Here is a 23,187-nt window from a genome sequence, read left to right on the forward strand (position 1 = left end):
TAGCTGCACTGACTGTTGCTTTGCCCTCAGATCCGCTGACATTCTTTTCCTTTTGAAGGTGCTGGATAGTGTTGAACCAGGCCCTGTAAGCATAGGTCAAGCCCCAGCATGTTGCCATGATTTGTCTGTCTCTGGTATGGCAAGAATGACCACACACCTCATTTAAGTGTTTTACTAATTCTTCTGGATTTTGCAGTTGTTCGGTGGTGAAATTCCAAAGTACTGGAGGGGCCCACTGACCTAGATACTTGCCCATACTATCCCACACACCCTGCCACTCATGACTGTCCAGCCTCAGGGAATATCTCTTGGTCCTCCTATATTGTCGTTTGACCCCAGACAAGACCCAAACGTGACTCTGCTTAACTCTTGAAATCAGCTGTGGGCAAAACACACTCTGTATGCGTGTTAACATGGTGATCCCCGTCACGATCAGCAAACAAGTCTCAACAGCATTAAAATGCCATTCAAAAACTTCAAAACTCTCAAATGTGAATGGTCTGGGGGGACGACTGGGAGGGTAAAAGAATGTCTCCTTCACAGGCTGAGCCCCCGAGGAGGAGAAAAAAGATGTGTAATTGCTAAGCACTTCTATTGTATACCTCCCAAAGTATAAAGGTGGTGACCACACTGGGAACATAAGCCAGATCAGTTTCATGATCAATGATTCTATTGTATTACGAGTCATTACCATAAAGTACAATGAGACAAAAACCTTAGCCCAAGCCCCACACTTGAAAAACACTAATACAGCAAATACCGGATGGAAGTAAGATATGATATACTGAAACTGTGAGATCAAGAAGAACAACCTTGAGAGCCAATAAATCAGCATTGTGATGAGTGACTATTAATCCGGTCAGATCTGTCATCTCAACCCCTCGTGCCCCACGTTGGGCACCAAAAAGAGCTGTTGTGGTTTAAACCCTAGCCAGACAGCTTGTTCACTCACTCCCAGTGAGTGGTGCCGGGCTGACAGCAATTGAGGCCCCCTCCCCAGGGCTCTCCCCTTTCCCGCTCCTCGAGTAACGGGGAAGAGGATCGAAAGAGTGCAGCTCCTATGGATTGAGACAAGAACAGTTCAGCAACCAATGTACAACACAAATCACCACCACTACTACCAACGACAACAAAGAGAAGAGAAAATAACAAGGGAAGAGAATACAATACCACCTGCCGAGAAACGAGGCTGACCCAGAAGCCCCTGTCCTTCTGGGTAACTCCCAGTTACATCCTGGGCATGACGTGCTGTGGTATGGAATACCTCTTTGGCTAGTCTGGGCCAGGTGTCCCGTCTCTGCTTCCTCCTGGCTTCCCCTCCTCCCTGGCAGAGCATGAGCCTCACAAAGTCCTTGGTCAGGGGAAACATTACTTAGCAACAACCTAAAACATCGGTATCACCAGCACTGTTCCCAGGCTGGAAGTCAAAACACAGCACTGCACCAGCTACCATGAAGGAGAAAAATGACTGCTACTGCTGAACCCAGGACAAAGTTCTTAATACCATGGTAGAAAAAATGGAAGCATAAGGGTGGTGACTTCTTCTGGTTCTCTGTTGGACAACTTTTCTACGATTGTACTGAATTTGATAGATTTTTATGGGAGAAATACTTTTGAAAATTCTTACTTGCTTTGGCAGCTTAATAAGCAGAAGAGTGTTTAACGACATCTAAGGAGGTTAATGAGATTTCACAGTTTGTGGTTCATTGAATATTACTCTGTTCTTGAATGTGGTACGTCAAATATATGGTTGTTGCAGATACAGTTCAGTCCAGTATGGCTCAAATATCATTCGGGTAGATGGAGCTTGAGAATTATGTATTTTTAATCATGTACCACAGATCTGAGACAAAAGAAGTATCCTCACCTGAATCACTCAATGATTCATTTTAGGTACCAAATTGATAGAAACTTTAGGTTTACTGTTTTTGAAGGAGTATCAAGCATCAAAAATATGCAAGAATTATGAGATAATGTCTCTTGAATATAACATTGCCAAGAAATAATGGTCACGTATCAGAAACTTAAGGCTACCACATTTATGCACCACACTGTGAGTGTCAAGGGAAATCACGAACATTCATGTCCAGACCGGGAAACACTGATCATGACAGGTTGTATTGTGAGGGTGGCTTATTTTGGTGCATTTGATGATTGATGCAGATTCTGTTACTCTATCTGAGGAATGTTGGTTCAGGACTACACTATTACTGAATTATTACAATTTGTTTGTTTGGACTTGAGCCTTCTCCTGACATTATGTCAGGAAAACGTGACTTTTTATTTCTAGCTGATTATGAGTTTCAGCAAATCTATATTTCTGCAATTTGCAGTGTGCAAAATAGTCATCTTGGAAAACAGCCCTTCTTCAGACAGTGATATTCATTAATTATTTTTTTATTACTCCAGAAACTGCCATAGAACTATGATTTACAGGTTTTATGCTTTTTTATATATATATATATACACATTAGTACTAACTGTCCACTTTATATTGAGTTTCTTACATAAAAGTTAAATAAAATCTTACATATGTAGTGTAATAAAGGAGAACGTGTGGTGGAGAGCAAGAGCTCACCCTAACAGCTATATATAAAAAGAGGGAAATGGAGGTCTCCAATGTAGAAGAACACCATCTTTGAGTTCCTTTGATACCAAATTGCTAATTTATCATATTTCTTACGTCAGGTTTGAATGTACCCTAAACTATGACCCAAACTCATTAGAAATCCAGAATCTTGGTTCAGTAAATTTTGTCTTCCTGTCTTCTAAGTCCACAGAAGTGCTACCTCTTTTGGTAACAGTCAGAGTCCCATTGTGTCTACTTCAATGAAGCTTATAGATAATCTTTGTAGTCTGGAGGAAAACCAGAAGCAAGAATATGCATCTTATTTGGCAATTAAAGTTTTGAAGTTCAGTTACTGTGCAGTATGCAAATAAATATGGACAAAAGGAAAAATTAAACACTCTGCTAGTAAAAAGCTATAGCTTTTAATTCCCCTGTTTTTAGGATGCATATCCTCATCTTAGGAAATCCTGCAGAACTGAAAAAAATTGTGCTTCTCTACAGACATGTACGTTTGTCCCAGATTTCAGTAAGGACAATATATAAGGAAAAAGGAAAAAACAAACATGCTTACTTCAAGGAGAATTTGGTTCATATTTCTCTGTCATGGAAGCTTGGATATGGCAGATGACCTAGAAAGCACAACAATCTACTCTTGCAATTCTCACAGCATTTTGTGGGTTTGTTTTATTAGGTCATTAGTTTTAAAGTCATAACACTAGATAAGAGTCTTGACTCCCACTAAGAAAAGTTTTTTTGGCCTATGTGCTTACAGTGGAAAGCTTGAATATGTGAGCTGCAGAAGTAAATTAGAGAATCCTGGCCGCATTACTTGGTCTAGCAGTTCTCTTTATCACTGGTTTCAGAGGGACTGAAAGGGGCATTCTCATCTCGGGGGCACAGTGACATGAACAAGGGGCCCACACAGAAATACCAAAAATTTCTGTTTAAATGTAAGACTGTGAGGGTGATTGAACACTGGAAGAGATTGCCGTAGGATGGTGGAAGCATGTCCTTTCTTAGAGGCAGTTCAAACACAACAGAATTATAGAATCATAGAATAGTTAGGGTTGGAAAGGACCTTAAGATCATCTAGTTCAAACCCCCCTGCCGTGGGCAGGGACACCTCACAGTAAATCATGTCATCCAAGGCTCTGTCCAAAACTTGAACTCTTCCAGGGATGGAGCATTCACAACTTCCTGGGCAGCTATTCCAGTGCCTCACCACCCTCCCAATAAAGAACTTCTTCCTTATATCTAACCTAAACTTCCCCTGTTTAAGTTTTAACCCATTAGCCGTTGTTCTATCGCTACGGATCCTAAAGAAGAGTCCCTCCCCAGCATCCCTATAGGCCCCCATCAGATACTGGAAGGCTGCTATGAGGTCTCCACGCAGCCTTCTCTTCTCCAGGCTGAACAGCCCCAGCTTTCTCAGCCTGTCTTCATACGGGAGGTGCTCCAGCCCCTTGATCATCCTCGTGGCCCTCATCTGGACTTGTTCCAACAGTTCCATGTCTTTTTTATGTTGAGGACACCAGAACTGCACACAGTACTCCCAAGTGAGGTCTCACGAGAGCAGAGTAGAGGGGCAGGATCACCTCCTTCAACCTGCTAGTCACTCTTCTTTTGATGCAGCCCAGGATACGGCTGGCAAGTGCACACTGCTGGCTCATGTTAAGTTTCTCATCACCCAACACCCCCAAATCCTTCTCCACAGGGCTACTCTGAATCTCTTTGACACAGACCTCAGCAACCTGCTCTGCCCAGCCCTGCTATAAGCACAGGGGTTGGACTACATGGTGTCCAAAGGCCTCTTCCACTCTCAGCTGATCTCTGATTCTTTGTCTTTACAGTCAAATTCATACTTTGTCATATATCATCTAGCTTCACAACACTGAAGAGGAAAGGGGTCATTGATTTTTGCTAAGAAGAGTTGCGTGTTCTTTCTTGGCTGTTTGGCTATGCAAAAGCATAAGAATAAAGAAGGACAAGTGTCCTGGGTTCAGCAGTAGCTGAACAGGACAAGAAGACACCACGTAAATGATTCCAGACCTTCACTTTAGTACCTTTTTTCCCATGCCATTCAAGGAAAGAGGTAAAAGGGCAAAAGTAGTTGGGAAAAAAGGGTGAAAAATATCAAGACTGCAGTATTGCTTTTCCTCAAGCAAGAACAAAGAGGTGTGAGAAGGAAGCTTGCCCCCACTGTTCATGGTAACTGCTGTTGTCAAATGCTGAACGGTCCTCTTAAAACTGTGTTTAGCTGAATCTGGAGAAGGAGGCAAAGAAAGTAAAGAAAACATCAGGCTCATTTATACTGTGCTTCCCAACTGACTCTTCAATTTCCTGTCATGCAGTCCTTAATTGCTCTTGGCTTTGACCTTTAATGCAGTTTTCCAGCACTAAGCTGATCAGCATCTCTAGATTGACTCAGGAAGATATGGGTACTTCGTGGTTGCTTTAGTGCTAGAAGAGCCTTCTGAAGTGTTATCTCTCATCTCAAAATGACTTCAGATATAGTGTATTGCTTGGACAGTGAGGGATGAGCCAAGAGATTTGTTTGTGAAGCTGACCTTTGCTTTACTCCTGAAATAAAATCAAAGTACGGAATAGGCAAAGGTCCACAGGCATAAAACAGACCATTAGGGATAAGTTAGTACTTGCAGTTTCTTTATAATATAGTTTATCATGTCACTGCTGCAGGAATTCTAGTATGATTAAAAGTCAGGCAACTTTATTGAAAAGCTGGTGACCAGCGCGTTATTGCTTCTATCTCCCTGCTGCTGAAACTGCAAATTTCTCACTGCATAAAGAAGTACCCACAAAGGACTTACAGGGAATCATTATTGCCATCTTAACTCCTTGCCATTTGAAGGGAGGAACTGTGGTTGCAGCAGAAAGAGTGTGACGCAATATCAATTTGAGATTCAGGCATTTGAAAATAGATATTAATTGCTATCTTTTAATTATATATTACTTGTAATAGGGAACAAAGTATTACTGAGTAGTTAAGGCATTTTACTGTCCCTTGAGAAGCACAGTTTCAGTTCCCTGCTCAGACTTAAATCCCTGCATAACCTCCACTTAGTTGCGAGCTCTTAGTCCTTCCCTCCGCCATCTATAAAAATAAGATGATAAAACTTCACCTCTTCACAAGGATGGTATGAAGATACAGTTATTCATGTAGGCAATCTCAACGATTTATCAGCTAGTGATATAGCGCCACTTACAACATGTGGTTGTGCAACCAGTTCAGTCAAGCAAGGCATATTATTACTTTCAGCTCAGTGCTATGTGTAATTCTTCTGTGACACTATCCCAGAAAGCGTGTGTATCTGCCTTTATGCAAGCCAATCTAATCCTGACTATCTCCAATGGCTTTGGGAGGGATTATAATGTAGGAAACCCAGAGGAACTTCATGGAGTTCCTCATCCATATCATTGGTCATTGCTCAAGTTCCTCATCTTTATCATTGGTCATTGCTCAGTTGATACTGCATCATTGTTTTTATGCTAGACTCATGGTTCCAAAGGGATTTGTGAGCTTCCAAGCAATTCTAAATCACAGCAAGATAGTGACTGTGTCCAAAACAACAATTCCTCTAGAAGCCAGAATAGTTCTCAGCACTCAAATTGCTTGGGGCTGTCGTCTACTTAAGTACTTCAAATAGTCATGATTCCAAATGGAGAAGAGCTGCCTGCATGCTAAGAGTATGGGAAAGTAAGAAGATGAAAAAGAGTCAATAGGTAAAGAAGTGAGGTAGCCTGAGAGTACTGGGAATTGAATAGTTTAAAAGAAAGTCTTCTGCCTTAGAAACTTTTCAACTGGCTTCTAGAAAAATAAAACAAACTACACAGAATAGCTGTGTAAACAATAACAACAACAAAAATAGAAAAAAACCCAAACCTGCATACATATAGTGATCAAAGTTAAAACTAAAAAATGTAAGTATAGCAATGAAAATTATATATGGAAATCTGTACCTTTTTCAGTGCTAACCCCCATTAGTCACCTTGTTTAAGATACATTGTATGTCAATGCTGAGCATTTACTTTATGAAGATGTAAATGTCTACACAAGCAGAAGGCCAAGGCAAATCTGGTCAAAATGCTTTGAGCAATAAGGTTATTGTTCCATATGAAGAAGACAAAAAAGGAAGTTCTAGCTCATGTTTTGTTCCAGATAGTCATGTAACTTTCCATTGTTTACTTTTCCAAGGGTTAATACAGCAGCCTGAAAAATGTTAAATAATTACAGTAAAGATTGCATATGCTAATGTCTTCTGGCTCATTGACTCACAGGTCAATAATACTCCTTTTGATTTTCTGACTTTGCTTTCACTTTAAAGTATGTGTAGCTTTTGAAATGATTAATTTATAAATTTGTAAACTTAATAGAAGTGCTTTTAGGTACTTCTTACAGGATATTCAAATCAGGTAAAATTATTTCATATGCTGGCCAACAACGTCATCTCTCATGTCAATGTGTCTTATATGAAATCTTTGGGTTAGTTGAATTTCTACTGTTGTAAAGATTTTACTCTTCCACTTGCTGAAAGAAGGATTCAGTTCATAGAATCACAGGTGATTTGGGTTGGAAGAAAGATAAAATCTCATCTAGTTCCAGCCCCCTGCCACAGGCAAGTTCTTTCTTGCTATGCCATGGCAGAGGGAGGAACTGCACCGTATTGTTCATTGAACAGCAAGTGTGAGGCCATTTGCTGCAAACACCTTTTATTTCTTGTCTGAATAATACATGGAAAATATTTCTTACAAAATTTTATTAAAAGGTAAGTAAATAATGAATTGTGAAAGTGATGAAGAGTTATAAAGAAGTAAATCAGCTAAAGTAGAAATACTGTTTCTGAATTCAGAGTACATGTTGTAGTCAAGGTGCTATTTATAGCTTATACATTCAGAGTTTACACTGGAAATGAGTTTATAATGGAAAGTATGTCAGGGTATGAATGTGCCAGTATCTTTCTTTCCAACAAAATCTAATTTGAGACATTTAAACAGAGGTGTTTGGAGTAGAGGTCTAATGTTGAAGGTTTTTTTCCCTTTTCTTGTGACCAATTTGAAATCCTTCATAAATTATGTGTGCCAGTCCTTTTATAGTAAAATGAACGTATTTTCTTAGCTCTTAAATAGCATCTGGCTTCACAGCCTTTGATGTCCTAGTTGTAAAGTACAGTAAAATACACTGACTCACACAGTTACTGTGTGCACATCCACAGCATATTCTCAGTTCAGTCTCTGATTTTGGCTTTGTACTTTCACTCTGCTTCCAAGAGATGCATATGTTGCAACCACCCTCTGCTTCTGCAGGATGGTCTGTTGATGGTGATTTGTGGGTATGATTGTTAGACTTGACGGGTTTTCCACTCCTGTTCTCCCACTTGTTTCAGCAGGGAACCTGCAGTCTTTCCTGCAGTTGCACTTTTGCCCTTACTGCCGAAGTCCAGACTACAATCTGTTTTGCTTAGTATAGCGTTTGTACATTTAATGCTGCATTAACAGCTGAGGAAGAGCTGTATTCCCTTGTGTGACCCATGTAAAGCACACCTCAAATTGCACTTGCAGTTAGTTGCTCAGCCAAGAAGCGTTCCTTTTCTCTCCCCCCAGCTCCTCACCCACATTCTTGGAGAAAAGAAGAAAAACATTGCTCCTGCAATTGCTTTTCCCTTCCCAAAGAAGAGAAAAATTGTTTTTCCGTGCAGCACATCTGAGACACTCTGACTCCCTGCGAGTAAAATTCCTCTGGTGTCTCATGGCAGGAACTGTTCCATCTTGACACCAACAAAGATCAAAGCTAAATGCTGCAAGTTAGCCTAGAAGTGCAAGGAAAATCACCCTTGCTCTACATTTATATAAAACAGATCCATGACTATACCTCAAAGGATGTGTCATGTAAATTTCAGATGAAAATAGCACACTTGAAAGGCATTAATTCTATGGAGTGTAATCTTGTAGTGGCATGTTGGAGGTGCAAAATTGATCTTCATTAAATGGAGGCTTTATACACATGCTTTTATGTCTATGTCAGATTTAATTAGAGCAACGACCTGATTTTTAAAAAATAGATTTCTACTGTCTACTGCATTTCTAGTGAGACTAGACTATTATAAAGGTCATTTATTATATTTATGCTTTTCAGTTTATTTCATTTTGAGGCTCAAACTGACCAAACCCCAAGGTTATTTCATAAGATTATTATCATGTGTCAGCCAGTTAAACCATGTTTTTTTTTTTAATGCTTTTGCTAATTTCAGTGGCATTTTCTTTACTATTTTATGCTATGGTACTAGCTATGGTGCCTAATATGACAAATGTGAGAATGTTAAAATAACTGTGGTATATGAGTAACCCATTTTAGAAACAGATTAACCATTACCCTGTGGTGTGAATAAAGGAGAGGTGGGCATGGAGGTTGCATCTGCAACCTGCTCAAGTCCATTGTGAGTTTCCAGTCCCAGAGAACAGTAAGTTAATAGTTTGTGAATAATTATTGACTATCTGCCTGGGATCCATAACGACTGTGTAAGTAGTCAGTCTTTTTTCAGAGGAGATAATAATGTGTTTCGATGCCTTGGGAGTAAAAAAGGGAGACAAATTATTTTACTAAATATTTTGTGTTTGGCAATTTCCTTCTCTCAAGTAGACATCTCTAGAAAAAAGATGACAAAATTCCTGCATGCTGATTTATTTTACCAGCTTTTACTGGTGCAGTCATGTCAGCCAAAAGCATATCTTGTTTTATCAGAATATGTTCAACAGCCAAAGTTTGAATCGTCGTCCATAGATGCGTATATATACTTGTGCATGTACATATACAATGCTAGTCATATGTAAATATGGGTACATACATATGTAGCATTGTATGTGTACAATGAGTGACCTAAGATGGGCTTCACCCTTTTTTCCTCTTGTGGCTCAGGCAGAGATTCTGCCCTTCAGTTCACAACAGTAGCAGCTGCTGCAGCAGCAGATACCCCACCATGGCCAGAATAGGGGCAAGTAGTTGGGCTGGCTCCAGCACACAAACCATAGTGTTTCTGTAAGGCAGCCATAGGCACAGGACAGCGGGACTTAGGGTCTGTAGTTGCTACAGAAGTCTTTTGTCCACAGGGTCATGTAGACTGCAGCACTGATGCAGCTGCACAAATGTAAGAAACCCGTGCATTCTATGAGTCCACTTTGCTCACCAACTGCTATTAGTTATGCTCTTGAAGGCGTTTTTCCTGTACAGTTATGCCCTTGAAGGCTTGTTTCCTTTACAGTTATGCCTGCACTGGGACTGACTGTCAGCATTGCTCTACCTATCCAGCTACATCAGCAAACCTTCTCCAGTGTAGATTAAACCTATTTAGGGATTAGCACAGCTCCCAGTCTCTTGTTTGGTAGCCCTCAGGCTGTAAAGTGGAGCTCTGCTAGGGCTGGTTCATTGAAGCCTACACAGGGATAGGTTTGGGTGTTTGGGGCTTTTTTTATAACCCCTGCTGTTTGACTCTTTAAAATGTCTGCCCTGGCAAAATAGCCTGGAGAGTGGCATTTAGCTTGTGAGTCCTGAATTTGGTTGTAGATGAATCTGTGCATTTGACCTGTGAGAAAGAAATTAAACTGAGCTGACCCTACAAGACTGGGTAAGTGAGAGATCCTAGAACATCATCCCATGCCCTGCATGCTCTGCAGTTCATGTGGCTTGGGCAATATCTACAAGTCACTGAGATGAAAGCTGACTTAAGTAGAAGCCAGTTATCAGTTATCAGCTTATTTTATAGTTTATGGTCCTCATTGAAAATGACAGCCCTAATTTATAAAAATAATAAGTGGTAAACCTTGTTGACATTTGGTACAGATCTCTCATGGACTGACAAACACTGAAGGCAGGTGATATTACATGCCATATGGAGAAAAATTACAATTGTTCAGTATTACGTAGAATTCTGTAGTGCAGACTATGGCTTGTGAGCAGAAATGAGCAGAAATAACAATTTTCCAGGGCAATCTTTAGTAGTTCCTTCTGTTTTCTTCTCTTCCCGGTGGAGCAATGGGCTCAACAACCCTAGCCATTAGCACACCAAAGGGAAAACCAATCCTTTATCCACGAGCAGCTCTTTGTGGCAGGGCATCTCCACTCAGACCGTTTTGGAGAGGACTGATGCATTGTTTCTCTTGCTTTTCAGTTCTTCACCCCAGGCCATCACTTTAAAGCCCCTCTTTGCAATGAGAGGAGCTTACTATGGAAATTTTCCTGTTGTTCTCACAGTTTGTCACTAGTCTCTGGGATGGGTACTTGAAAGTATCAGTGAAGCTTCAGTAACAGTAAAAAAAAGCACAAGAAGGGCTGTGTCAAGGCAAAAGTCAACCTTAACCGGTGTGAAACGATCACCTGGAGTAATTGCTTAGGAAAAGGATATATATTCAAAAAAGGGGCAGGAATAGTGCAGACCTTCTCTGGCTCATATTTACTGTATCTTTGCAAGAGATCTCTTTCTGAGCATATGACTGTTCCTAAGCGCAGCTTCACTTCAAATGTGAGGATGTGGGTTGGGTAACACTGGTTGGGGGGGTGTTCAATGCCTTGACAAGTGCTACTTGAGAACTGGGAATTAGTCTGTGAGGTTGAATAGCCTGAATAATCCCAAGGACATTAAAGCACAAACAAAAGCCTTGCATTTATTCTGAGTGACTGTAGAAATGCTGATCATCTAATTAACTTGATTGAGTGGCACTTGCAAAAAGTATGTGAATCCTATCAGTTTGTCATTTATTGAAACTGGATATCTTACTTATGTATCTTTGAAACCCCATTCATTTTCAGCCTACCAGTGTTGGTGATATTATTATTATTGACTAAGCAAGGATGTGCCTTTTTCTGTCATAATCCAAATCGATTTCCATGTTAACTGAATTTTCCAGTTCAGAGACTGTCAAGAAAACCTGTTGTTTGCTCTATGTTTTGGGTTTGTTTTTTTTTTTTTTTTTAAATTCACACATGTTTACTTTACTTTGCACAAAGGACTGATCAAAAGCTAGCAGGTATTGCTGACAATCAAAATAAATGTCAGAACAGTTCGATTAATGATGACGTTGAATTTTTTTTTTTTTTAACGTCTTTTGTGTCATATCTCTGCAAATTAAAACCTGGCCTTAGGCTTTTTCTCTCACTTTGTGTATACTCTATCTTTGTTTATACTATACTCAACTCTGTGCTGTCTGTGGTTTCCCATACATTCTTTTTCTTAATTTATGCTTATATACTATTTAATTTTGTAATGAAGAATGTAGGTGTTTCCTGGGTACACATTGTTCAGTCACGTCTTCTTACACCTGAATGTATCTGAATCTAGAATATGATGCACTTTTGTTCTTGTACTAGGTGCTATAAAATGCATACTCTGTAAGCTATTTTTCTTACATAACTCAGGAGAGTTTTATTTACTATGACATGTCCTGCATTACAGTTTTATAAGTTTCAAATTATTCTGTTAATTATGTATTTTACATTTTCTGAAATTTATTCAAAACATTATACTATTGCCTTATGAGGATGTTAAACCAAGGTAGTGTGTTCAGAGGAACTCATTTATTCTTTTTCATGCTACTTCTTTGATTTACAAGTATGTGTCAAAACTCTCTGTTTTCTCAACTTAGTATCCTCAGTCATTCTTCTTAGTGGTCCAAAGTGGAAATAAAACTGCCATTTTATTTTATCTTTATGTCATCTTAAATCTCAAAAGCATCACGACTAAAATGCATTGTGAAAAAGTTGCATTGCCCTACCACACCTCTGGTACATGAGAGAGCTATCTTCTTCATGTTTTGCACATAAACACAGCAGCAGACAGAGCCAAACCTTCTATATGACTAAGCATTGCAAAAGCCAGGCCATTAAGCCAGCTGCATATTTCTCCATTTCATTTGCAGATGTTTAATGATTGGTGTCAGGAACAACAGTGTGGTTCTGTAACACATAGTCTGCTTGGGAAATCACAGGAGTCAGATACTAAGTCAGAATATTAACAGCTGCTTTGAGACATCTCTCATAAGAAGCCCCAATTTAACTAACACTAAATGCTCATAAGTCATACATTTTCCCAGTGCTCTCAGTCTTGAGGTATTGCAGTGAAAAGATATTTGAGAAACGCAGGGGGAAACTTGGTACAAGAAGACATCTGCTTGCTTGTGTGTATACTTGCGATCAACTGCATGTATACATGTGGTTCAAGGCCGGGTTGGATGGTGCTTGCAACAACCTGGTCTAGTGGAAGGTGTGCCTCCCTGTGTCAGGGGGTTGGAACTGGATGAGCTTTAAGGTCCCTTTCAACCCAAACCAATCTGTGATTCTATGATTCTCCATGTCAGCATGTGAAAGCGTGCTGTGTTTATAAGTGGACCCCTAACAAAGAAGTCCATTTCTGTTCTGGATACTGATGCATCTCATTGCAGAATTTGAGAACTCCTTCTAACTCTAAATATATCCACTTTCACAATACCCTCTGAGCAACAGTTTTCTGGGTTTACTGTTACACTGCGTCACAGAGAGCAAGATAAGATATCTCAAACCAGTCCTCCCTACCACTTCCACCCCCCTCCAAGGTCACAAATGAAGAGTAGAAAGGGTAGAGTTGAACTCATGTCCCCTAGAGTATGAACTTATGCCTTAACCTCTAGACCTTCCTCCTCTTAAGAATAACTGATCTCAGTAGAAAGTATGTTTTGCCATTGATTGCTGATTAATTCAGTTAAAAGACTGTTGAAAAAAATGTGCTTTTATAAGTGGTCCCCATATGGCTTTGATCTGGCTGTACCCTCAGCTAATTCTTCATGACCAAATTCCCAAAGAAAACTTACACATCATTGCAGTAAGAAGCAGATGTTTGATGTAAAAAGGAAATGTTTACCTTTTTAGAAATAATGATTCAATGGGTACTTGCACTGTCAAGGTGTAATAGCAATTTTAAAAATATGCAGAGCATTATATCACTGTTATTATTTCTTAAGGAAACTGAGTGGCTTGGTAAACTCATTCTCAGTGACATTGAGAGCACCAACACTGCAGTTCTCAGACCACAAAAAAGAGGGAGGCCAGGACTAAGCACTCGTGGTTGGCTGGACAAGGAGTCCCATTTTATGCTTTGCATCAGGATCCACGCCAAAAATGGCATACTGCTTGTGATTCCTTACAGCAGGCTGGCACCAGGCTCCCACTCAGTAAGTCTGGCAGTGCATCTGTTCTCTCACATAGTGGGATTCTTCAAGGATGTGAAAACACTCTCAGTGTTTTTTATTTTTATGTTGCTGGTACAGTCAGCTTAGCTGGGGAAAAGGAATGAGAACTTCATTGAATTAAATGTGGGCTAGTCAGAGATGTTGCACCTCCCTTACCTAAATATATAGGATCTGGCCTATTTGCATGTCTAAGGGTATTACCATTACGTGGACTGTTTCCTAACTTTACCATTCCCATAAATTTCAAAATATTTCTAAAGCAAAAAGTGTAAGACTAATTTTTAAATTGTGATTAGATCATTTGCTTGAGTAACTTATCAAAAAGTTTGAAGGAGTTTAGAAAGCTGTTGTCTACAATGACAGAATTTCCACATACGGTATTGGCATATGATTTTTTTCTGTCTTCTCTTGAATTCATTCCTTTTTTGCCATATTTAAAAAAAAAAAAAAAAGGTTTTTCTTTTCCTTATAGGGGAGTTGTGTTTGGGCCTTGTTTTGATTTTAATGTGTAATAGCAGCTTTTCCAACAAGTTTACACTTGTACTTGTTGGAAACTGGAAGAGACTTGGGTCACTTAAATACATCTTCTCATCTGATTCAAAACATCAGCAGTTTTTAGGAGGCTGAGAGCACAGGAGGACTTTTTGGGAAAATAGAGCATTTGTTGTAGGATGGATGAGCAGAGAAAACTATTAAATTAGGCTAGGATTTAGAGAATTCGGCTAGGATTTAGAGGATTTGTTTCTTGTCACCCTGGGTCCTGCCCTGGCACAGCTTAGTAGCCAAGAAACAGAAGTGCTGCTCTGATGCTCACTAACTTCAATGTTGCCAGTGTGAACTAACAGTCTTAGATTATCCATCACCAAATGTCTCAATCTAATACCAATTAATGAATTAAATGTCAGAACGTCCACTAACTGGAATGGGCTTTGAGAAAAGTTTTTGCCTTTTCACTGTACACAAAACCCTCCAAAATTCTACCCCCAACTGCTTAGAAGTGGTCTTAAACATTCAATTTAAAAGTATGGAATCTAGCACTGCAGTGCTAGAAAGGCAGTTCAAACTCCCAAAGACCTCAATTATAATAATAATTAATAATTTAACAAAATTTTTATTTAATATTAAAAACAGGTCAAAAGAACAGTTAGTAAGAACCTACTTTGTCTGCTGATATATCATATATGAGATTTCCTTTTTAAAGATCCAAAGAAGCTAGTAAACTAGTTTTCATTCACCTTTGGCAGGGAAACAGACTACTAGAAGCTTAAGTCATTTATGTCCCTGTAAAAATCCAAGCATTCAAAAAAACCTGACAGAACTGAACACATCCATAGGGTAAAGGTTAAAGAAGCTGATAAAAAACTCTTGTCAGAACTTTCCAAAGTAAATGGCCTTGCAGAAGTTGCAGGCAGCTAGGAAGTATATCTGCAACCAAGAAAGCACCTTGAAGGGGATGTGTTAGTGATAGGAGGGGACCTGGGCGTGAAAAAAAAACAGTTTTGTAAATACATCCAAGAGGTAAGAAAAATGATGGAGAGAGATCAGATTTTCTTAATGACTCCCAGTGACCTCCAGGCTTGCAAGTTTAAGTCTAAAAGAGGCTTTCTGATGAAGCACAATCTGGCCGGAAAGCCATCTCTCAAGCTGGACTGCAGAAGTTATTTGAAGATCACTAATATGTGTGGCAATTGAAGTAAATACTTTCTCTAAATGAAAGGACTGCAAGCAAGTGGATCTGCTTTGTAAAACTAACAGAGTTATCTCTCTATGGTGTCATGTTACATGTTATCAGAGAACATCCCATTGCCATACTTGAAGCAAAAACATCCAGATTCCTGAAATAAAGACATACTTATGTAGTCCATTATAAAGAAAAAGAGAACTGCTCAAAGGACTGAGTGACCAGTATTCCAACAATGACAGACCTTAACTGAAGCATGTTTGCCATATACTTTTTTTGCATTAAACCTAGAGTACCAAATTTTCTAACTTCTAGTCATAAAGCTAGTCCTGACCTTGGATATACTCTATGAATATTGTCAAAAGTATTGTTACCATTGTTACCCTGTGTGTCTGGAATAGATCTCGTGTTTAAGACAAGGCAGACACTTCAAAGACTGTAAAGATATTTTCTTTCTCCCTGCAAGTAATTTATCAGCATTCTTCCCAGGAAACTAATAGACTTGAGGGGATTCCAGATGTCTCTGAATGGTCATGCTGCTTTTCCACTGGACTGTTCTGCCTGTGGTTAGGAAACTACTATGACAACCTGTTCTCCAGACATTGACCGTCTGGCATTTTAGGTGGCCCCAAGACTCACACAGTCTCACACATTTCCAAATTGCCTTAACTAACGAAGTAGCATGGGAGGAGGTCTTGGAATGCTTGCTCTAAGACATTCTAATAGAGCATGTAAACATTATCGTTCTTATGCCATCAGTTGTTCTTTCTTTTTACCATGGCATTGGCAAAATTTATTTTGTGGGAACAATTTAACTCGGGGACCAGTCTGCTGAATCTGTCTTGCCTGAATTCCGTCAGCCTGGGGAGCTTTTTCCAGGAGTAGAACCTGTCTCCTTAACAGAGTAAATGAAAAGTAGAATCAAGACTAGATGTTTTAAGGGCATATCAGGTCAAGAAGTGGATTTCCATTTGATTTTACTGAGGTCTTAAGTCTGTAGCTGGAATGGAGTATTTTATTGTTGCCTTTGAAGACTGAAAGATCTTTGAAGGAGACTGTAAATACTTACAAGAAGCTCAGTGCCCTTCAAGAGTAAGGCTGACTTTGTTGTTGCCTACTTTAGATGCCTACTTCTGGCATCAGGACATCTGAAATGAGAGTGTCAGTGCTACCAGGATGAGTCAGAACACTCACCCTTCTTCTGCAGTCAATAGATGAGTATTTGTTTCTTAAGGTGTTGCTTATCGTACTGGGTGGAAGGAGCTAGCCAAAAGAAATACTAATTACGTGAGGGACCCTGAATCACGGTTTGTAAGGAACCCCTGAGTCAGGACTACACTTCAGGCACCTCTGTCCCTTGCTGTCCCTTTAATCCTGCATGATGAGTCCTTGACTAAATGAATTTGCATCTGTATTTTGTCTGCAAAACAGCCTCCTGTTAGATCACTGAGACAAAGAGGCCATGTAAAATGTGCCCTCCACATGAGTGTGCAAGATTCAGGCACACAATTCCCACTTGTCCAGAGAGGTCACACTGCAGGGGTAGATGAAGTTATTGAAAGAAAAAAGTGAATAGAAAAAAGACATCCTAGGTCAATTAAACACACATCTAACTTCCATTGACCACAGTGGTTAGGTATAAAATGACTGTAACGATACCTTATACTCATAAGTGAAAGGTAAAACATATATGTACAGACACACTAAGCTGGGTGTCCATGATCTGGAGCTGAATTCCACTCTTGTGTCTTGACTCAGTTGCCTAAACTGGAGTATCTATGCATATATATAAGGTGTATATATATATATATATATCTAATGTATGACCTTTAGGAGGCTTGAACCAGTCTTTTGGTACCAAAAATTTGTCTAATTGGCTATATGGAAGTATTCTAGTTTTAGGAAAAGCTATTGAAGAGTGTGTGAGTACTGCCTAGAATATTGTTTACTCCTATTCTATTGTTTACTACCAGTGTCTAAAGATAAGAGACTCTCAGTTACTGCAGCTGATGTCCTCTCCCTGAAAATACATAATTTTTTTTTCATTGATAGGTATTTCTCTTGTGCTTAACACCAATTTGCAGATGAGCAGAGCTCTACAGAGAGAGGGGCTGTGAAGGCTTTTATTATACAGCAAGTTTGTGCTCAGATGTGAGTCCATACATTTGGGGCTATTTCAACCCTAAATTATTGAGGCTGATTTTATTGATTTTGTTACCTGTTTCAGATATTATTGATTACTACCTTCACTTGCTGGGTCTTACTGTATTAAATATAGGAAACCTCACAGAAAGAACCTTTTATGAAGAAATCCTCTGTGTCTGCTGTAGGAGTTAGGTTTTCTCTGTCTCTTGCACTGCTACCTCATCTCCTTCTTCCACAGGCATCTGCTTTTGGACTTCTCTCCTGCTAAATCTTCTTTGCACTATGAAGTTACACACATGAGAAGACAGCATAGCATGTTGTTGCAATACTATCTTCTCTGAGAGTGATTGAGATTAGAATTTCAAATTGTACCTAAGAATGAAGAGTTCTTAAGAATTTTAAAACTGAATGTTCCTATTTCCTTGAGCCTTGATGTTTCCCTTTAAAAACTACTTTTCAGCTTCTTTGTGTCCCTGTGCATGGAGATAACAGATTCATAAACTGCAGGAATTGAAACCAGTGCGAATTTCTTGAGTGTGACTAATCATTACCATTTCTTACAAAAAAAATCACTCTCAGCCAAGATTTTATAAATTTTAATATGAAAACATCGACACCTATCGTGTCTCCCTCAAGGTCTTCCTTGGCTGCTGCAGAAATGTAGTCTAACTTCTATTGCTTTGGCTCGAGATGAACGTATGAATTCCTCTGGCTAATTGCTTTTTGGATGACCTACAAAGCACCAGGGGTCAAATTCCTGGCCTAGTAACATTGCTTTTCACTGTTCTGGCATGATGCCACAGCTCCCATCATGGGGAATCCCAAGTAGGAGAGTGAAAAGAGGTCATTCCTTACTTCAGACACCCACATTTCCTCAGCTGCTGCTGTACATGGTGGTAAAAGGGAGCAACATTAAAACAGCTCAGACTTAAATGGAGGGTTGAAATGGCCCCAATGTGATGATTCTGCCCAGCTAAAAATTTACTCTCTGTTGATTGACCTCAAGTATGAAGCATTTGGTGACTTAAGCAAAGATATGTGGTAGACGCATTTTCTAAAACATTAACCAGGCATTTGTTCTCCTGGAAAATAGCTTTCAAGTTCTTGCTGGTTCTGTACAGTCTGACAACACACACTTTAAAGGTGCAGATGAACATTATCAGTGTCAAACAGAGCACAGACATGCACACACACCTGGCATTTGTGTGTGTGCTCCTTTGCACGCAATGAACAATTTAGGCTGCCCTTTCTATCCATAGAACTAGAAGCCCAGCCCTGTAAACTTTGCCTATTAACAAAGCTGAAGTACAACCATATTCCTCAAAAAAACCATGATGACCATAAGGCTGATTTAGTACGATGTCTGTAACATGTGACATCTGAAATTGTTCAGCTGAATTCAGCAAATAGAGGAAAAGGAAGAGAAGATTTATCCAAGTCATGCTGACCTTCCTCTCATCCCACTTGTGTGATGCTGTCATACAAGCTTTATAAAGTAACATGATATTTGCTTGAAGGTACATGCCAATATCTCTGAAAAGTATATCCTGCCCACTCAGTGCATCAGGCTAATCCTGAAACTAGTTGTTTTGACAATTATAACCTGATGATACTACATGGAGAACCATCCCCCATCATATTAGGGACACCTTGACAAAGAAGGGGAGCATGTGTGGAGTTCTCCACCCATGTAACCAGAAGGTATCTTTTTCCGCAATAGAGCCCCAGTCCCTGTGCACATGGAGTTTGGTGGAGATGGGGATGCTGTAATACCACCTCTCATCTGATTATGTGATTGTTTCTTTTCACTAGTGCCATGGAAAATACTAGGTTTGTGGCAAGGGGTAGAGGCAACATGTTAATGCACATCTAAGGTGCACTATTTCCCAGAGCAGGTCTGTGCATCCCCCATGGGCTTTATTACCACATACTGCGTCCAGGAGGTTTACATCCAGCATAGGCTTCAGGCTGCAGACTGAGGTAGGAATAAACTTTGCCTTCAAAATCAAAGATACTTTGTTAACCAGACTATTTCTAAACCAAGAACACTCACTCCCAACCAAGACAAAAATAAAAAAAAAATGACAGTTTTTAGTCAACAGCTAAAAAAAAAAAGCCCCAAACCTGAAGCTTTCTTCACTCTTAGAGGGGAAACATCATGTTCCAGGTCTGGGATTTGTGGGGAAAAGAGACATCTGGTATTACGCCAGTGTACCCTGCCTTTTCCATCAGCCAGGCTGGTGGTCCCATTGTGCGGGAGGAATACAACTTCTCTGGTTAGCCAAGGCTCAGGCTGACTTGCTCCAGGGGGAGCCGCATCTGTCCTTGCTCTCTGGAATGGAGGTCATCTGCTTTCCAGGAAAGAGGGAGTGGCTGGAGAGCCTTGAGATACTGAGCGTGGACCACCTGGAAAACTGTACAGCCAGCACTTTTCCTACTTCTAGACACTCCACAGTAAGGAGTAAGGGATGCTGAATTGGCTCTGAACTCCCACCCAAACTTGCTTTGAACAAATGGAAGCGCAGGCAAGTAACATGCATGTTCTGTTAAGAAAATATAGAATCAGCATTTCTGCAACTTAGTCTGTATTAGAGGTTGGGTCAGATTACAATATTTGACTCTAGACTTGAAACACATAGGTGTTTAAGTCTGTTTGGGGATCGGCTGTTTGCAAAGCTCAGACATTTACTCAGATTGTGGTTGAGAGTGCACTGTAACTTTGATGTATTTCTACCTTGTTGGAGAAAAAGGGGGAAAAGATTTGTCTCTGCATCACAGAAAAAGTATGTTAATAACATAGCCACTCTTTCATGATTGGGGAAAAAATCTGAGTATCTTGAAAGACAAAGTTGGAAAATAGCTATCTTTTATTTCAAGAAATCAGAGTCATAAAAATCAGACTATAAAACACACAGCAGCCTGAACCCTCTAGTATTTTATGCCTCCTTTTCTATTTCAGGTCTTCATTTGCCTAATTGCAACTCAGAGGCTGGCAGAGATTTTCCCTGCAGCGCTCATCTCTGCTGACTGCAGAGACCCTACCTGGCGCACTAAGTTAGTGCGTCAGCATTCTAGGTAGAAATGAATGAAAAATCAATCAGGGCAGCTGCAGTGGTAGCATATACAACTGTAACCTACTTTGTTCCTGGTTTCGAACATTTCATTGTATATTTAGGCATCTTTTAAAATGGTAAGTGAATCTGAAATGAAAAAGATCTTTCTGGTCAGTCTAAGAAATTTTTTGTCGTCTTTACTGCTTAGGTCAAGCAAACTTACCACCCTGACAGCTAAGTTAACTTGCCGTCTTGATTGAAATGTCAAAACCTATGAGAAGATTGTTTTAATCTTGAAAATCTATCACCAGCAGATTGCATCATGCAGTGGGTGCAGATATAGTGATAGCTTTGATTTTTTTAACTTTATTTGCAGACCAGATCTAGAGTAAGTCTGGAAAAGCAAAAGTACACTACAACCTTTTTTTTGAAACACAGGTATTGCTCACAAGTGATCTTGCAAGGAGTTTGGTTTGTGGATAATTGTGTGTGTGCTTTTATTTTTTCATGTTGCATTTCTGTGTAGGCAGAGTTAAATATGGGTTGGCAGTTTCATGTAATGAAAGTCTGTGATAAAAACATCCAGTCTTCATATCAAAAAAATTAGTAGCTGCTGTAACTTTTTCAGCTGAATGGGTTAAATATCTTATAAACCCCTTGTAAGACCATTGCTGTAACAAGTCATGCAGTGCAACACTGAAGGTATCAAAAAAATTCACAAGCCTCTTTGTATGTGATGCCCTTACAGTGGAGAAGATTCTTTTAACTATAAAGATGAAGAGTCTACTTTTTCTGGTGCTGATTTCTGTCTGCTGGGCTGAACCTCATTCTGACAACTCAAGTCTGGGTCATGAAAGAAGTGTTCACATTCAAGGTAAGGAAATAGAAGAGAAAATACCAGTATCTACAGATTGCTGAGGAAAAAACATTATTGCTGAGAATAATGTCCTTAATGAGCCTTGGTTTTTTTATACAGTTGTGCTTTTTAAAATATACTCTTATTATTGATGTCCACACCTTTTCTGTTCTGGTTCTGTTGCATTACTATTACTCCTACAGAAAGTAAAAAAATAATGAAAGTTGCACTGTTTAATAGCACTTAGTCACAACCTTGCAAATACTAGTGAGTAAAATACAGCATAATTTAAGAGAAAGGAAAAAAAACATGCATCCTAAAGTAAGAATAAGCAACTGCAATAGTTGTAACATCTTTAGTTTATTGTGGAATATATTTGATTTTAAGAGGACTGTCATACATTGTTCTTCACATTACAGAAATTTATTGCTGATGATTATTTTAAAAGCCTCAGCACATGAGATCATAATTAGGCAATTTAAATTAGGAAAAAAAAAAAAGCTTACCCCATAAGAAAATATGTCTTTCCTCATACCTTTAATTTGCACTAGGTATTATACTGGCCTTCTGCATAATCACATTTGATTCAGGTTTGAATCCTAGAGCTTATAGCTGTAGCAGGATTTGAGTGTGCAGTACAATGCAGCTGTTTTTTCAGTCCCTGCTTTAGTCATTGAGGGACATCCTCTGTAAGAAAAATCAAGGGATTTATGCAATAAGGATAGACAGAACTAACAGGGGTTTTCCTGCTTTCAGTTATAAATTTCTTGAGGCTGACTAAAATCAGTCTTGCAAAATTAAGAAATGCAGCATTATTGTTCTTTCTCTCTCTAAGACTGATTCCTTTCTCTTTGTCAGCTGGCAAACTGTGTTGAGTGTTTGTGTAAATATGAATTACCAAATTAGGGCAGATTACTAAGAAAGCCTTAACATTCAGAAGTTCACAGGAAAGTCACAGAAGTTAAAGATACCCTGCATTTATTAAAACAAGCACTATTAAAACAGATTTTCAAGGTCAAATAAGGGATAACAGCTAGCTTCATGTTAAGGAAACTCACAGGATGAAGGTCAAATGAATGTGTTGTATCAAAATGGAGGTAATCACTGTTGTGAAATGATGAATATTTGTTACCCAGGGTAAATTTCAAACTTGACATCAATGTTTAAGACATATATAGTTTGCCTTTCCTTGTATAATGCAGTTTTTTATCTTTGAACTCGAGTTATCTTTTTGAAAGCTTAAATAAGCGGAAATAATTAAACTCATTCAAAACTTGCTTAGTCAGCAGTTTAGTGTAATTCTAAAGTCATGCATGTGGCTTATCACACTAGTCCTTCAGCTTGTGTACAGTGCAGTCTGCAAGTGCTAAATAGTTCGAAGGTGATAAAAGTTTCAAGATGGACCATTCTCCCTACCTATGAAAACTCATCAGAACCTCAAGTTTATTCCTTCAAGGAAAGCTTAAAATTGAGCTATGCCATGAGCTTAGTTCATCAGCTGCTTCAGGCTCTGAAATACATAGACCACAAATAAAAAAGAATAAAACTACTTGGAACTTACCAGTATTTCAATACTGATTTTTTTTCATTCTTCTCTGTATTGTGGAATCTCAAAAGGTTTGGGAGTCCACTATGCCCAATGCTGCATCAACAT

The 23,187-nt window shown here is 39.3% G+C and overlaps 1 protein-coding gene across 3 annotated transcripts in view; it reads left to right on the plus strand.

The window, feature by feature from the left end:
- Positions 1-23,187, plus strand: part of HAPLN1 (hyaluronan and proteoglycan link protein 1) — a 63,070-nt gene that overhangs the window by 10,688 nt on the left and 29,195 nt on the right. For 2 of the 3 annotated variants that reach the window (XM_062619992.1, XM_062619994.1), the window contains exon 2: positions 21,426-21,551. In XM_062619992.1, coding sequence (XP_062475976.1) covers positions 21,452-21,551 — 100 coding nt within the window. In that variant the 5' untranslated portion in view covers positions 21,426-21,451. Of the gene's footprint in view, positions 1-18,847; positions 20,815-21,425; positions 21,552-23,187 lie in introns of those variants that run through there. The other variant, XM_062619993.1, reaches the window with a different exon arrangement.

Source organism: Pezoporus occidentalis, unplaced genomic scaffold (genome assembly GCF_034315485.1).
Source record: "Pezoporus occidentalis ecotype Australia unplaced genomic scaffold, CSIRO_AGI_Poc_V1 ctg218, whole genome shotgun sequence".
Classification (NCBI taxonomy): Eukaryota; Metazoa; Chordata; class Aves; order Psittaciformes; family Psittacidae; genus Pezoporus; species Pezoporus occidentalis.